This window comes from Pelophylax lessonae, assembly GCF_965119305.1.
Source record: "Pelophylax lessonae genome assembly, chromosome: 4".
Taxonomy (NCBI): domain Eukaryota; kingdom Metazoa; phylum Chordata; class Amphibia; order Anura; family Ranidae; genus Pelophylax; species Pelophylax lessonae.
In genome coordinates, this window is record NC_138771.1 from 255868921 (window position 1) to 255887013 (window position 18093).

The following is an 18093-nucleotide window of genomic DNA, read 5'->3' on the forward strand; positions in this document are numbered from 1 at the left end:
CTTCTGTCCCATGCTGCTAATACATTTTGTTAGAGGGGGCATGGAATAAAACTGGGTAAAGGGCACTGCCTCAAAGGAGGCAACCATCTTTCCCAGAGCCCTCGTACAAAGGCAAATTAAGGGATTTGTCAGCATCTTGAGCAAGTCCACCTCAGATGTTTGTCCACAGGGATGATCACTCTCGCCTGGAGATATTCTAACCTCTGGCTGAGCATATACCAAGGCAGACTTTTGTAAATTCAGAACCTATTCAAACTTCTCCAGCCTGTGCAGTGTGTGAAACATTGGTCTCTAAAAGTGAAGTGGATTGCTCCCTCAGAAGTAAGTTGCCCAGGTACCTTAAAACCAGAATACCAATACCAAATACCAAGGAATGTAAAAGCACCAGGACCTTGGTGAACATTCTGGGAGCCATGAACAGCAGGGCCACAAACTGAAGTGGCCATCCTCCCCCGTAAAGTGAAAAAAAAACCTTAGATCAGGTGGAAGTAAACATCCCTTCCACTGCAGATCCTCCAGGGAGCGGCGCAGGAGCCTGTCTGTACTCAAAATATAGAAACACCACTATACATAGGCTTAAGCCTATTACAGTGAACAGGTCAAGGAAGGCCTGTCACTGGCACAAGGATGCTTTGTTTCGGATGCTGTCATACCAAATAAGGGTACCTAGAATTGCTGATATTGGTGTAAGTATCTTTGATATTCACTAATGCAAGGAAATCTCCGTGCTGGAGCAGGAGGCCACACCAATTCCATCTAGAATTTCTGCATCTGTAAAATAGTTTCCTGAGGTTCAAGATGGGACAAACATTGCCGTTCAGTTATGGAACTGTTGAGTAGAAACTGTAAAACCTGTCACTCTCTGGAGTGATCACTCCTTAAGATAAGTGATAATCTAAAACTTGCAAGACTGCAAATATTTTGTGTGGATACAAAGGAAGCAAGAAGCACAGAGGGGGAAGGCTCAGCAATTTCAGCCTGTAGCTATGAGGCGCAATGTTGTGGACCCACTCATTTGCAATATATTCCCCTGCCAAACCTCCGCAAAGGCCAGCAAATGTCTTCCCACCTGAGTGAGTAGGGGTGTTCTTCATTGTAATAAAGATTTGTCCCCTGTCTTAGAGGGCTTTGGAGTTCATAGTTTCTTGCAGAACTAGGCCTAGGGTTTAGGCTTAGAACGCTATACCTGACACTGGCAAAACGTAATGCTTCCTAGAAATAGGAGCAGCAGCAGGTTTATCAATCGAAGGCTTTGCCTTTTTTTTTTTTTAGGTGGTAACAGTACGCTTAGGCACAGTCTTCTTCTAGATGTAATCATCCAAAACAGGACCAAAAATTCCCCCTTGGAAAAAGTAAACATTTCACATGCTTCTTGCAGGGTAATTCTACTGACCAACATTACAGCCATAAGATCCTGCACATGTGTACAGACCTTTAGCTGATAAAATTGCTGTATAAAGTCCTTTATGCTGGGTTCACATATATAAGAATTGGGATGTGTTCTGATTGGGGCCGGTTCACACATGTTCGGTGTGTTTTTGGGTCCGGTATAGGTACGAATTCAGACACAAAATTGCACCTGAATTGGTAAACAGAAATGCACTGGAGTCCGGGGCTGTGAACCCAGCCTCAAGGTGGTCACCGAGGTGGTTTCGGCTCATTTTGGTATCACCACCAGTAGTAGATTCCCTCTCCCTTGTCATGCAATAAACCCAGACCTTAAGGGGCCTTTAGCCCAGCAGACGCTGTTTTGCTCAGCAGGGGAATCGATCCACCAATCCCCGTTGAGCAGGCAGATGACAGGTCCACCTCCACGCACTGTGCTGAGACAGACCTGTCAGAGCCCTGTTCTCCTCTATGGGAGATCGGATGAAAACAGAGCACCTGTCCATTTTCATCCAATCCTCCAGACGGATGGAAAATAGGGTTTCCATCCGTCTGGATTTCACGGATCGGATAGCAGCAGGTGTCAGCGGACATGTCACCGCTGACATCCGCCGCTCCATAGGGGTGCACGGAGCATTCGATCAGGTCTGCCTAAAAAACTGACATGATCGGAAAGCCCGCGTGAAAGGGAGCTTATGCTTTGCACATGCCTACAGATACAATTGGCAGCTATAAGGCTGCCCCCACCACAACCAATGAAGCTTTAACCACTTGACCTGCAGAAGATTTACCCCCCCCCCCCCCCTTCATCTTCACGACCAGGCCCTGGTACTTTATTATTATTATTTTTTTTTTATTATTGAATACGTTTTACAGCATAATCTAATTTCTCCATAAATATAGGCCAATATGTAATCTGCTACATGTTTTGGTAAAAACAAAAATCTCAATAAGCATGTTAGTTTACACAAACTATATATTTATGTATTTTTTTTTATACTAAACCGAGGCTGTGGTATTGCAGCTATAAATATATGCATGTGTGTTTTAGCAGCTTTGGGCAGGTCAAAGATTATGGAATTTGCTTTCCTGCCACTACGTGTTGCAGGAAAGAATTCGATTGATTCCCCCTATTAACACAGTCAGTGTTAATGAGAAAATCTGTCCCCTGGAGCTATTGTGTTCTCCTGGCAGGGAGGGGGGATAGCGGCAGCACAGGACACTGGTCCTGTGCTCCACCCCTATGCTGCCATGGAGGCCCCAGGAAAATAAGGGTAATGATGGCCACTTTTAATGATGGGCCAACAAGGAGGATATTGGACAGAAAGAGGTGGACTCTATGCTCCAAGCTGTCCAATTAGAAAGCAGGGTTTTTCTTGGAACTAAGGCACTTTTTCAGAGATACATTTACTTTAAATACCAACTTAGCAAGTCAGGCTTGAAAGATCTGTTGCCCATAGCTATTTTAAACATACAATGTGCAGTACACAAAAGTACTAAAACATGCGCTTACTGTAAATTCAGTAAAAGCATTCCGTATGGCAGTAAGAAAATGAAAGGCTGACAGCCTTGCCTTATTTTTTTTTAGCTAAGACATTGAAAAGAAACCACTTGCCCTTTATTGCACCAATTCATAAAGCATGTGAATAACTTAGCAAGTGACAAGACGTATAAAATAAACCTGAAACAAAACAAGGCAGGGAAATACATAGTCTTTTAGGTCATACTTAAGACATTGCGCTTTCTTAACCCTTCAGAAACAGAACTTTCTGTGGCATCAGCACCATCTTCCCCTTCACAAAGATCATTTAGAGAAGACTCTTCCATAACAGGACTGTGTGCAGTTATATCTGTGTCTATCGTGTTTAGTAGAGATTCCTCTCTTTTACTTTCTCCATCGTTTTCATGGACTTCTGACTGTTGAGTCCCAAATGAATGAATAAGGTCTTCGAGAGTATTTTCACAGGTTTGGTCAGCTTTGGAAAATATAGGATATACAGAAAAAAAAATACTGTGATTAATACAATTATTACAGCTTTTTTAAAATACAGTAAGAATTGACAAACCTCAATATCCTAGGTTGAACTACCATACTACAGTTTAAACACACACACACACACACACTAGTGCAATTTAAAAGCATTTACACGATAGATTCCATTGTTTCTAGTTGCTACTTTTATTTATACTCTACCCTTTTTCCAGGGGAGAGGGAAAAAGTTCCCCCCCCCCCCCCATGAATTCCAGCAAAACCACCAAAAAAAAAAAAAAAAACTGCTGGTATATATAATTTTGCTGTGCATACAATGAATCTTTCACATAAAAAAAAAAAAAAAAAAACATTACCAAAAATTTTAAAATCCTCTCTTTTTCGCTACAACGTTACATATTTGGACGCAAGAAAAACTACAGCTCTTAGCCCCTGTTCACATTAGGTCGCTCCGACTTAAGGGGCGACCTGTGAAGTTGCGTGCAGAGCGACTTGCACGGACTTCATAAAATTAATGTCTATGCAAGTCGCCTCCAGGTCACCCCGAAGTAGTACAGGACCCTTTTTCTAAGTCGGAGCGACTTGTGTCACTCCTATTAGAACGGGTCCTGTACTACACAGTGGGAGCGGGAGGACCGCGACTTGTCAGGCTGACAAGTCGGATAAATGTGAATGGACACTAAGCTTCCTGTGGGCAATGAGTCACAATGTAACCAGTTCCAAGTTTTATTATTTTATGAAGAGGTCCACTGTATCGGTTTTGGTGCTTCTCAACATTCTCTTATTTTATTTATAAAAACAGTATGAAATAAAAGGCTTACCTGGGTTATGAAGAGCTGCTTTATCCATTCCACTTTTCTTCATTAACTGCCTGATAGATTGCAGCTGACTCATGATTTCACTTTTCTGCTCAACAGCTAATGTGCTCACACTAAAAAGTAAACATATCCTCACTTTTCATTAGGTATTTACAACACTCTATTTAGCACTAAGCAGCAAAAGGAATTTTATATAATTGCTGCTCTTTAACCCAATAATGTTTCCTTTACTCAATAGTATTTCTTTGATTCCTTTATGTTAAGGCATATTCTAACAGCAACTATACACAGCTGGACTCTGAAATACTTCGTATAAACGTGGGGTACTTACCCTTGGCTTTGACAAAATACTCTCTGCCCTGTAGCCTTATTTAATGATGGCTTTTGGTTTTATAATTCATTTTTTCTCCATTTTAAAGCTTTGAAGCAAAAGTGCATTTTAGCCACTTAAGCCGCGGAAGATTTTACCCCCTTCCTGACCAGGGCCTATTTTGCGTTTCGGCACTGCGTGACTTTAACGGACAATTGCGCGGTCAGGCGACGCTGTACCTAAACGAAATTGACGTCTTTTTTTTTCCCCACAAACAGAGCTTTCTTTTGGTGGTATTTGATCACCTGTGCGATTTTTTGATCATGCGCTATAAACAAAAAAAAAAAAAAAAAAAAAAAAAAAAAAAAAGAGCGTAAATTTTGCAAAAATAACAATATTTTTCACATTTTTTTTATATGAAATTCCCCCCCAAAAAAAAATGTAAAAATCAAAATTTTTGGCCAATTTTTTTTTTATCATATGTTTGGGGAAAAAAAAAAAATTTGCAAAAAGCGCACTCGCTCCCCACACACTCACAGGCTAGCGGCGTCGCTCTGCCTTGAGGGGCTGACTGCTGACGTAAATAGTCGTGCGGCAGTCGGCAAGTGGTTAAAGTGTCACCTAAGGCAATTTTGGATAGAGTGGAAGAGGGATTAGAACACTTGTTATTGCCCCCCATTGGGGAGAGTCACCCTCTCTATTTGTCCTATTATCATCAAAAGTGAAAGTAAAAGAAAATCCCAAATTTCATCAGAATATCAGAACAGGAATAGAAGAGAAATTTTCCCTGGGCAAAACTAGATCTGGTGACCATGGTGACACCCAGGGATTCCCTCACTTTGGGGTTGATTTACTAAAGGCAAATAGACTCTGCAAGTGCAATTGCTTCAGTGCTGAGTAAATGAGGTAAAAGCTTTACTCTGCAAAGAAAAGCAAAAACAAAAACAGCTGATGATGGATGATAGAAGTCACCAGAGCTTCTGCTCATTTACTAAGCTCTGGAGCAATTGCACTTTGCAAAGTGCACAGTCTATTTGCCTTTGGTAAATCAACTCCACTGTGTCTCCGCAATAGGACACGAATGGCAAAAAATAAAAAAAACTGGTGTTATAACCTACCCTTATTCTATCCAAAATGTAAAAAAAATAAATAAACCTTTAGTGACACTTTAAAAAGATGCCAACTTTTATTAACCAGAAACCTTTTCACCTTTATTAACCAGAGGTTTTGCTTTCTCTGACTTCATGTCTAAGCACTCCCAGCTGCTATTCCCATGTCCACTGGCCACTAAGGGCATTCTCACTTTTGCCAGGAGGATGGCAGTTTGGCCCTTTTCACATGAGCGATCCGATCAGATCTGCCAGTCAGTTTTTTTAGGCGGTTCTGATCGGATGCTCCATGCATCCCTATGGGGCAGCGGATGTCAGCGGTGACATGTCCGCTGACACCCGCTGCCATCCGCATCCAATCCTGTCCGTGAAATCCGGACGGATGGAAACCCTATTTTCCATCCATCCAGGGGATCGGATGAGACCGGACAGGAGGTCCGCTCTCATCCGATTCCCCTATAGAGATCCATGGGGCTCTGACATCTCCCTCTCCGCACACAGATCGCAAATTTAATCATCACTGGGTTTTTATTTTTTGTGCTATAAATGAAAAAAGGCTGAAAAATTTGTTAAAAAAAAAAAAAAAAACCCCAAATAAGTATATATTATTTGGTCTTTGTGAAGGTTATAGAGTCTACAAGCTATAGTGACAATCATTAAAAATTGATCACACCCGATGTACTGACGGCCTATCTCTTTTTTTGAGACACTAAAAAGCCAGGACAGAACAAATTATTGATAGACCGATATCGCTTTTTTTACTGCCGATACTGATAATTTGGTCATCGGATATCATTATCGGCCGATATTTTCGGACACTAAAAATTATTATTATTATTTTTTTTTTTTATGTCTACAGGTACTGTGGTGGAGGGATCTGGGGGTTTAAAAGACCCCAAACCCCTCCTCTGCCCTTAAAAGCATTTACAAACGCCATGTTTGGCTGTTTTGAATGCTGTAAGTTTTTGAATTCGGCGCCACCAGTACACAGCAATGTATAAACAAAATAAATAATAAAATCTTTTATATCCTTTATATTACTTTTTATTTAATATTTATTTTGTTTATACATTGCTGTGTATTATATTTGCATTTTTGACATTACATCACACATTGTGCATAATTATTCAGACTACTTTTTTACCTAGGCAGCGCCAAATACCTTCCCTCTTTCTTTCAAGCACTGTAGTGAGACTGATGTGGCATGGATGAGGCACGCATGAGCACTGATGTGGCAAAGATGAGCACTGAGGTGGCATGGGTGGGGCAAGTGTGGGCATGATTGAGGCACGGATGAGGCACAGATGGGTATGATTGAGGCACGCATGAGGCACAGATGGGCATGATTTAGGCATGGATTGGTATGATTGAGGCAGGTGTGAGCGGTGCTGCGGCCTCTATCCACTCCTCGCACGCTGTACTGATCGCTGTGTACAGCGCGTGAGGAGAGGACTGAACCGGACATGCACCGGTTTGTTGACAACTGATCGCACCGCCCAATCACTTGGTAAAGGGCCACGGTCATTGGCCCTTTACCACGATCCATGATGCGGGAAGAGCAATTCTGGGAGGACGTCATTGTACGCCCTCCCAGAATAAGCCAACCGCGCTGTTGCCGTCATTTGGCTATGGCCCGTCATACTAAAAAAAAAAAAAAAAAAAAAAAAAACTTTCCCCACTGTATTAAAAGCTAACAAAAAAAAAAAAAAGTTTTGCCTAGAGATGACCTTTCGTTGGCGATGCTGGAGGCATTTTGTGCACCAACTGTACCAGAGGTCCCCACAAATGTCATATCAAGGCACAAATGATGGCTCACTGCTTTTCTCAGTAGTTTTTTCTCTTAATATAACAACAGGGATGATCAAGGATTGCTACATTGATGTAGAATTGATTATGTTGTACTTACCAATTAGTAAGTGGGTCCAGTTGTGTGAGTATAGAATTTAACATTTGCTCCGTTTGTGAAAGGTGGCGTTCTAGCTCCATAAGCTGACTCTCTGAAAATGATTTAACAGTTAAAAAGCTTTTACACATTACATAATTAACGGCTTTAAAAGAAAAATAAATAATCCAAAGCAATATTACCAAAATGTAAATACAATACATTCCTATAGTGCTGGTGACTGCGGGGGTGCAGTTAGACAGTTAAACTGACAGGATGATTGATTCTGCCTTAACCACTTCAACTCCAGAAGGTTTTACCCTCTTCATGACTAGGCCATCTTTTGCTATGCGGCACTGGGCTACTTTGCACGGTCATCCAATGCTGTACCCAAACAAAATCTATATAAATTTTATTCATACATACAAGTTTCTTTCTTTTGGTGGTATTTGATTACCCTTGGGTTTATTTTTTAATGAAAAAAAAAAAAAATACCTTTTTACTTTAGGTTATAAAACATATCCAAGAAAAATGAAATCTAATACATTTTGGCCAAAATGTTGTCTGCTACTTTTTTTGTAAAAAAACCAAAATCCCAATAAGTGTATATTGATTGGTTTGAGTGAAAGTTACAGCGTCTACAAACTATGGGATACTGGAATTTTAAAAAAATTTTTCAAATACTAGTAATGGTGGCGATCAGCGACTTATAAGGGTGTCACGTCGGATAATGCATCCGACGGACTGCGCATGCGCGGTAAATGACGTCACTACAGCTGACTGCTCTGCTCAGCTGGGGTTGACGTCATTATTGCGCATGCGCAGTCCGTCGGATGCACTCTTCGACGAAAGGCTGCGGGAAGAATCGTCCTGATCTACGTCACTGACATGCGCAGTTTGTCGGATGCACTATATGACGGTAGGTAGAGAGCGGAGAGAATCTATTGTCAGATTCTGCCTCGCTCTCTGCACATCTATCGGGACAGATCGGATTACAGTGCAGTGTATTCTTATGTGAGAAATGGTGGGAATATTGTCTGATAGAGAACACAATATTCCCGCCATTTCTCACATAAGAATACACTTCACTGTAATCCGATCCGTCACGATAGATGTGCAGAGAGCGAGGCAGAATCTGACAATAGATTCTCTCCCCTCCTCCACTCTCTATCTACCGTCGGATAGTGCATGCGACAAACTGCGCATGTCAGTGACGTCACCGCCAGACCAGCTGATCTGAGCAGTCACCTGGAGTGACGTCAGTCCGTCGGATGCAGTATCCGACGGAAGGCATTATTCGACACTACAAAGGGGACTGCGATAGTGCGGCAGAAAATCTCACACTAACTGATGCTGGGGGGGAACTGACTAACATCACCAGTGACATTATTTCAGTGATCAGTGCTAATAATATGCACTGTCACTGTAATAATGACACTGGGCAGGAAGGGGTTAAACCTGCACCTAACAAGTGTTTGTGTGTACTGTGTGCTTCTTTTACTGGGGATCTAGTTGTTTTCATTCCCTGCTTAGCAGGGAATGAACAAACATCAAGATCCCATGTCACCGAACTCTATATTGTTTACATTCACAGAGCTGTGTTCAGTGAAGCTCAGAGCTGATCACCTTGTGCCAGCAATCAGGCATTGGCCAGGACCTGGTGATCGGCATATGCTGTGACGAATCGCAGCACAGCCAGGCCAGCAGGTGCACGTGCCCCCTGCCCAAGCACGTGGATTACATACTAGGTCCGTGATCCGGGAGGCCGCTCTGCCGCCGTATATGCAAGTTATACAGTCAGCAAGCAGTTAAACCAGATCTTCAATATATCTGAGAACGACAAACCAAAAAAACTCTATTTAAATTATTTTCAATATTTAAACAAACTCTCCCATTCATCCATGGTTCCATGCTTTTTTTTTTTTTTTTTTTTTTTTTTTTTTGAGAAACTATTTGAAAAACAACCCCATAGCATTTCTGGCCATAGTGTTTGTTCTACACAAATTATCAGCTTGCCGCTCATATCCTGCTGTATCGGAGTATCTTTTGGAATTGCCTGATAGCTAGCGCTCCAATATCTTACAATAAAAGACATCATTTTTAAACGGGCTTCACGATGGAGATGTGCATTTTCTGGTTTCCGGTATTCTACCATCATTGACTGCTAAGTGAGGATCACTCTCCCCAGCAGAGGTCAAATTTGAGATCTATGTATGCATTCCCATACAGGTTATGGCCCAACTGTTCTGGAAGGAGGCTCATGGTATCTACTTCTACAGGGAGGTGGATATTTCTTTCTTTACATCAACGAATACACCCTTGAGGATCACACACTGTGGAGGTTTTCGTGTTGGGACCTCCCTGTTTACTAATGGACTAATTTATATATATATATATATATATATATATATATATATATATATATATACACAGCACAGTGGTGTAGTGGTTAGCACTTTCACCTAGCAGCAAGAGGGTCGCTGGTTCGAATCCCAACCACGACACTACCTGCCTGGAGTTTTCATGTTCTCCCTGTGCCTGCGTGGGTTTCCTCCGGGTACTCCGGTTTCCTCCCACACTCCAAAGACATGCTGGTAGGTTAATTGGATTCTATATAAAAAAAATTGGCCCTACTGTGTATGTACGCGAGTTAGGGACCTTAGATTGTAAGCTCCTTGAGGGCAGGGACTGATGTGAATGTACAATGTATATGTAAAGCGCTGCGTAAATTGACAGCGCTATATAAGTACCTGAAATATATATATATTTTTTTTTTTGATATATGAAAACATGAATTTTGACACATGAATTTATATATGCACTTTAATTTACACTTCTGCAGATTTATATATAGCTTTTGCACTTTACAACTTGAGAGGTTGGTTGATTGCATTTCATCTCATTTGATATTTCATATTTCACTTTTTGCACTTTATAATTGTCATTACTGATAATTTATACACTTTTGATTTTGTAGTGCTGCTTTTTTGTTTCTATATTTCTGGCCATGGCCATCTCGAGTAAGGGCAAATGTAGCATTTACTTCCTGGAGTCTATCTGCCCTTAGCTCAAGCATGCACGCGGGAGAGTGTGCTTAGTTAAGAAAACCCCTTTTCCTCTACTCCCCTCCTGAAGACTCCTGGGATGTAGGACATCATTTGCCTAGGCAAGAAACTAGGAACTGAAGAAATGCAAAAAAATCAAGTAAATATGATAATACTTTCCTATCCATTTACTGATGCTAGCAGCATGAGGATTAAAAATAATGTTGATTTTCCACTTTAATATCAGTCACTTAAAACCATTTAGCAGAGACTAACGGATGCCCATTACTGGTAATAAGTTGAGCGATGAAAGGATGAGCTATTACTTCAGTGTTACCTTAAAGCAACTTTTATATGACTTTCAAGTTTTTACAAGCTTGCTCTTTCCTAATTTTGCGATTGCATTAAAAAAGGGTGATTTTTTTTTTTTTTTTTTTTTTTTTTTTAGATTAAACACAATAGGAGTTGTTCTCAGTGGTATACTGCAATTACTCTTGACAACCATTGAGATCAAATATCAGTTTAATAGGAAGTGTGTTTTTTTTTCCCCAACTCATGCTTGAAATACTTGAATTGTTAGAAAGACCAGTAGGGCACAACCACTGTGTCGTGCCTGCATATTTAATGAGTAGCCACAGGGATAATCTCCCGAATGGAAACATACAAAAAGAAAAACCTGACAGGGGTTCTGGCACTTCTCCACTCTAATAAAAAAAAAGTATTGATGCCGTGGCCCCACTGGACAGTACCAATCGGCCAAAATAGTGAGGGGAATTTTGTCAATAAGGACACAGACAACAGTAAATACCATCCTCTACGCTACCTAAAAATCTTGCCAAGATTAGGGCTTCACAGAATGCTTCTAAGGACTCCTGAGACCACCACTGGTTGTACATGCTGCAATTCCTTTGGCAGGATTATGTGCACACTAAACAAATGGTGGCTCTAGAAGTGATGGTAGCCATGTAGCTGCTTAAAAGTACAAGTCAAACAAGAGATCAAACAGGACGTGGTTCATTAATCAAAGAATCCTTGTGCACTGTGATTGGACAGCAAACATTTTAAGTACATACCGGTCTCTTTTGTCTTTTTATCTTCTTCTTTCTGTGACTTCGATCTGCCGTTTTCATGTGACTTAATCTTGATGGGGAGAAAAGCAAAATGAAAATAAATGTTAACTTAAACTTACCCTACTGATTAATTGTGATCCCAAATAATTATTATAAGATAAAAAAGGCAGGTTGTAGAGTGTTCACGTATATACGCCATTGCTCACCCTAAGGCAGGCCATACACGGTTCGAATCTCTGTTTGTAGATTCAAACCATATATGGGAACGCTGAATGTGCCAAGTTGATAGATCAATCAACTTGGGTACAACCAGCATGCCAGGTTTTACCTGCGATTATCACTAGCGGCTGCTACAGCCGCTAGCAATAATTGCTGTCTTGCCAGAGGATGAACGGTAGGCCGGCCATACACAGCAAAATTCGCTTGATTCACCCATCAACACAGATAGTGTTAATACATTGTCTTCTCCCAGCGAGGAGGCAGAGGAAGCTGTCTCTGCTGGGAGAAGACAGTGATCATCACTGGTGGCTAAAGCAGCCACTAACAATAATTGTCTAATTGTAAAAGAATCAGGCAGGCTGGTTGTATCCAAGTTGATCCATTGATCAACTCTGTACATTCACCCTGCCCATTAACAGTTCAAATCTTGGTGGATTCCTGCTAAACTGGCCAAGATTCGAACCCTGTATGGCTGGCTTTAATTTAGAAGAGCTCTGGACAGTAGCATGGGCAGATCCTGGCATCATGAAAACAAACACTCAGGTCTCCTATGTAGAGATCTTATATCATGTTAAAGTATAATTTAGTTAACAAGATAAATTTTTCAGTATGGTAGTTTTAACAAAATAGTTATTGAAAACAATCTTCTCATTTTAACCTTTACACGTCGGCGCCTCCCAGCCCTTTAAAAGTTTTATGATGCCGGGAGGCGGGCAGGGCTTAAGAGCATGTGACTGCTATAATTGGCTGTCACGTGAGCTGAAAACTTTGTTAGGTGTCAGTAACTGCGCCGGGAGCATGCAGTGCGCACGCTCTTGGCACAGCGGTTTGGGGAGCAATTCACGCACATGTGCAGCCCCTCTGCGCCAAGAGGCCACAAATTTGCGTGCGGCCAGCACCAAGAGGTTAAGCTGACCAAAAGACACCATCCTCATTCCTATGTGCCACCTGGATTGCAAAAATATCATCTAATGTCTATGGGCACACATCTATTTCCCCTGTGTAAGCCTCTCAACTGTGTGGCATTGGAAGAAGAGATCTGGCCTGCTGGAGCTGCGTGTTCGACAAGCCTGATTTTAATCTATGTCTGATCAAGCTGCAGGATAAACTGACAATACCTTTTCCTGTTGACTAGGTTCCCTCACACATATGCCAGTTCTGCAAGACTACAATTTAAATCCTAAAACGACATTTAGAACGTTCAGTGGTGATCTAAAAAAAAAAAGAGTTTGCTATAAGCACCAGATGAACTAGCTAATGCTCTCAGAAACCAACCACACCAACAGTTTTGTCTACCCTAGTTGGAGTACATCAGAAGGTGCCACTGGATGGAGGGTTGCCACATTAACCCCTGAGGGATTTCCATTCTTAAAACAGGCATATATGCTGCTGTAATGGCGGCAGACTTGTATAAAGTACTCGAAATTTCTACTTGAGTAAAAGTACAAGTGCTCGATCAAAAAATTACTTGAGTAGAAGTGGAAGTGCTCGCAGAAAAAGTTACTTAAGTAGAAGTACTAAAGTATTCAACATTTTTTTTACTTAAGTATTGCAAGTAGTTTTTTCAAAAAATTTGCTACTTAAGTACTAAAAGTAAAAAGTACCAGTAGTTTTGAAAAAAAATTTCTACTCAAGTACTGAAAGTAGAAGTACAAGTACTGTGTTATGTAGTTATTAAAGAAATAAGTCAAAAGTTTGAACATCATATTGTTTTTATTATTTCAAATGATTTATTCAAATGATTAGCCTGTGTTTGTTAGTAGTTTCTTGATGCACTTTAAGCGCTGTAGCACCATTTATTTGTTTGTTTCATATTTTCTTTTTATTGGAAAGATTTGGTATAGCAGCTTTTATTATACACAGCCTTTATTTTCGTATGCGCTGATTTACAAATGACATTATACACATTTTTTTGAGCTTTATGCAACCTGCCATCTACTGTTCTGGCAGTGGTAATTTTTTTAAAAGTAACTAGTAACTATGCAGCACAAAAAAAAAATACTTGAGTAGAAGTATCGAAATCATCGAAAAAATGTAGTGAAGTAAAAGTAGAAGTAGGAGAAAAAAATTCTACTCTAGGAAAGTACAGATACCGCATTTCGGTACTTAAGTACAGTACTTAAGTAGTTCTACTTCGTTACTATACATCTCTGAATGGCGGCCATTTGCTCTGGTGAGTTTTGAATTCACTTGATGTTGGTGGCTGGACATCTGAGCACTTTAAAGCCCCGTACACACACACAGATCGTCGTCATACAAACGTCGGCGGACTAAAGATCTGCCGATTGTACGCTTGTTAGTATGGTGCCTCCGACAGCTGTCTGCACACAATCCGCGGACAAGAGTCTTTCTTGCAAACATGAAAATTTTTGTCTGCGGACACCAGAACGGACGATTGTTCGCCTGTCAGTACAGAAATCAGCCGACAGACCGCAGATTTGCAAGACTGGGCATGCTCAGAAAATAAAAAACACAGGGAAAGTTAACCATTACATGACATCACTTCTGCAGTCAGCTGAAGTCTGCGGACAAAATTCTTGTGCTGTCCTTGTGCTGTCTTTGCACTTTTCAACAGACACCGACATCCCGGGGAGAAAAGACGAACATTTGTATGACGACGATCTGTGCGTGTGTACGGGGCTTAAGAAGTATCTTCACGTGTATTGGCATTGCGGTGCCAAGTGTATTCTTCACCAGACACCGTGGCACTTATTCTTTGTCAGTTTTGGACTTTTTGTTTCTACTATTGCACCATAGGTTTATATGTTTTTTTTTTTTTATATATTGGCGTTACACGGTTGTCTTTTACTTATCGTTTAAGGCTCGGTTCACACCTATGCAGTTTGCGTTTGCTCGTTTCTGCAGTGCTTTTTGCGTTGCTGCACCTGCGTTTTTACCGCAATTTTGCATTTTTTATGCTCCCCCCCTCAATATGTTGTTGGAAAGATTAAAAAACTTGTGGCAAAAAAAAAAAAAAAAAAAAAAAAAACGCACTAGATGCTTTCCTGCAGCTTTTCCATTGAAGTCTATTGACCCAAAAAAGCAATGTTTTGCGTTTAAAAAAGTCCCTGACCCTTTCCAAAAACGCAGTGGCTGAAAAAAAGCATAGATGTAAACATGTCCCAAAGAAAACCATATTAAATGAACTGTAGTGAATTTCTGCAAAAAAGCACCAAAAAAATGCATAGGTGTGATTTTTTTTTTGTGTTTTTAGCATTAGCATCCTTACCTATATTTCTTTATAAGGCTACATTCACACCTGAGCGTAGTGTTTTTGCACGTTTTTTACCGCGATTTACAGGCGTTTTTACAGGCGTTTTTTTGTGCAGGCGTATTTAGATTGAATAGAGACCAATAGAAAACGCCTGTGATCTGCCCAAAAAGAAGCTCATGTACTTTTTTGAGCGTTGGGCGTTTTGCTTACAGCGTCAAAACGCTCAGATGTGAACAGGGGCCATTGAAATTAATAGGATTTGTCTTGTTGGGCATTTTAAGAGCTGATCCTAGAGCAGAAAAACTCCCCAAAAACGCCCCAAAACGCCTACATGTGAACGGAGCCCAACACAGTGCAGATTTGTTTACACTTATATTGCCACTTTTACACGTGTTTAGGTTTTTTTTCTGGCTCTAAACACCGCACAAAAATGGGCTTTAAGTGCGTTTGCACATTAATGCAATCTAATTACCAGAATGATTTAATATTCTGGCCAAAAAAAATGCATTAACACCAAATGCGCATAAAACGCACATGCAAAATGTGGATTTAGGCACATTTTCTAAGGCACATTTTCCTCCCTTGGAGCAAAGGAAGAAAAAAATAAAAAATTCCTGCGTGCATGAGGCCTTATGTCGAGTTCACACCTTTTCTGGAATGGCAGGCAGGATCAATGCGATTCTGCCAGCAATTCCAAATCATGCTAAAACTGCTTGATGCTTAATGAGCGTTTGGGTGCCATTCATTCCTAATAGCACTCAAAATGTGGTGTATTTTTCCATGTAAATATGCACCTGGCTCAGTGCCAAAATTTGGTCCCTGAGCTTCTTTGAACGCACTTATCCCCAACGCATGCATACCTGTAGAAATGGCTGTGCATATAAACGGGTGCTGTAGCTGTAACCATGTCAAGTCAAAGCAAACAAATGTCACCAGCACACCAAAGATTTCCAGAGTGGATCCAGAGCTTTAACTAGTGATCACATCGTTACAGCAGATTGCAAGGTTTCGGAGTCACGCAGGACCCGTTCATCAGGCATGTGACTTTACTTGCCTGATGAAGGGGTCCTGAATGGCTCCGAAACCTTGCAATCTGCTGTAAAGATGTGATCACTGATTAAAGCTCTGGACCCAGTTGTGTATTTTGCAAAAAACCTGGTTGATCCTGCTGCTCTCTACCCCCCCTTCTGTCCAAGTCCCCACTGCAGTTGAGGATTCTGCAGAGTAGTGTTGGCAGCTCTGCACATGTTCAGTTTTCTTCTTGATTGATGGAAGCTTCACCTCCCTGTTATTCTAAAACACAGGCTGGAGGGGCATGGCAGCCTGTGACTGGCAGAAATCTGCCCACACCATGTTATTGCCAAAAAATAATAAAGATTTCATTTCAAACCTTTTTGTATGACAATTTAAAACAGTTTTCTGATTATTTATTTTACTGTGTATTCCAAAGGCTTTTTTTTTTTTTGAACATGTGACCAGCAGCAGAGGACTAGAAGCTCCTCCTGCTTACATTTCCCTGCAGACAGGCTGGGACATGTGTCAGCTGTATATCGATTAGGAAAAAGGTGTGTGTGTGTGTGTGATATATATTTTTTTTTTATTAAAATAGCTACAGTGCCATCATCCACATACAGAAATAGAAGGGACAATGTAGTGTTTAGTATCACTTTTATGTGTAATGTAGTGTTTAGTATCACTTTTATGTGCAATGTAGTGTTTAGTATCACTTTTATGTGCAATGTAGTGTTTAGTATCACTTTTATGTGCAATGTAGTGTTTAGTATCACTTTTATGTGCAATGTAGTGTTTAGTATCACTTTAATGTGCAATGTTTCATTTACAGCATGTTACCTGTGCAAATCATTATTCAGATACTTACTTTTGTGAACTTGTAAGCTGCAAAAAGTGCCACTCCCACTGCATACAGGGGCATAAGAGCGAATGCCATGCTTCGACTTTCCCCGGTCCTCGCAGACTTCAGCTCTTGTTCCATTGTATTTTTAATATGATCCATATTGGTGAAGCCCTTTTCTGATCCAGACGGATGCATGTGCCTTTTAGAAGGAATATCTGCAAACATTAGAATCAATACTGTGAAAATCCAGGCTACAATGTTTGGAAAGTAAAAATTTACCCTTTACCATTAACCTTCAGCAATTAAAATTCATGCAATGGAAAGAATGTTGTATAATCAACATAACAAGATCCAGGATCTGTGAAATGTCTGCAACAACTTGGTACTTTGCCATTTCAGAGAGAAGTCCCAGGCTATGTAATGTTTGAAAAGAAAGAACTATGGTGCTAAAATACTATTGTATCATCTTAAAATACACACCCAGCCAAGAATAAGGAGCCTGTTAATACTCACGTATTTCATTTTGACAAAAGCTGCATAAACCTGAAATGTGTTATAAGTTTTTTTTGTTACTTTACTAAATGCTTAGATATGAAAACCACTCATGCATGCCTAAGTGAGAGCACCAATTCTAGGCCATTATTCATGGGTTGAACAGGTGCATCTGAGCTACTGCCTCTATAGGATTCATCATCAGCATGGCATTCAGTCTGAAAGGTCTCTGCAAATCTCCATACTCAAAATCGACAAAAGGGAAACCACTGGTGCCACAGGAATTAACTAAAACATGTAAAATTACTACTAGTGAAAATCAGCCATAAAAAACCCAACGCGTTTCGTCCATCAGGCCTTAGTCATGGCATGTATTTTTTTTTATAGATTTTTAGCACGACAAACCACTACACAAATATCTTGCGACATAAAAAATTGGAACTAGCACTATTATATTCTCCAATGTCTTTACTTTCAGAAATGATATAGTGTTTGGGGGTTTTAACTAATCTTCGGGCTTTAAAAAAAAAAAAAAAAAAAAAAAAAAAAAAAAAAAAAAAAAAAAAAAAAAAAAAAAAAAAAACAGCCCTGGCGGCAAACAATTTAAGCCTAAAATGAGGTGCTACTGTCCCTGGTGCAGTATAAAATGTCACAAGATGATGAAAATTAACAACTATTGTGCCAATATGTCCATTATCTTGCTT

General features: G+C 40.4%; 1 protein-coding gene across 1 annotated transcript in view; it reads right to left on the minus strand.

Moving 5' to 3' along the window:
- Positions 1–3102: 3102 nt before the first annotated feature.
- Positions 3103–18093, minus strand: part of CCDC107 (coiled-coil domain containing 107) — a gene marked incomplete at its 3' end in the record, with an annotated part of 29789 nt that continues 14798 nt past the window's right edge. Inside the window, exons 2-6 of the mRNA XM_082253543.1 lie at positions 16922–17112; positions 11613–11679; positions 7520–7610; positions 4198–4307; positions 3103–3362 (exon numbers count right to left, since the gene is read on the minus strand). Coding sequence (XP_082109669.1) covers positions 3103–3362; positions 4198–4307; positions 7520–7610; positions 11613–11679; positions 16922–17112 — 719 coding nt within the window. The remainder of the gene's footprint in view (positions 3363–4197; positions 4308–7519; positions 7611–11612; positions 11680–16921; positions 17113–18093) is intronic.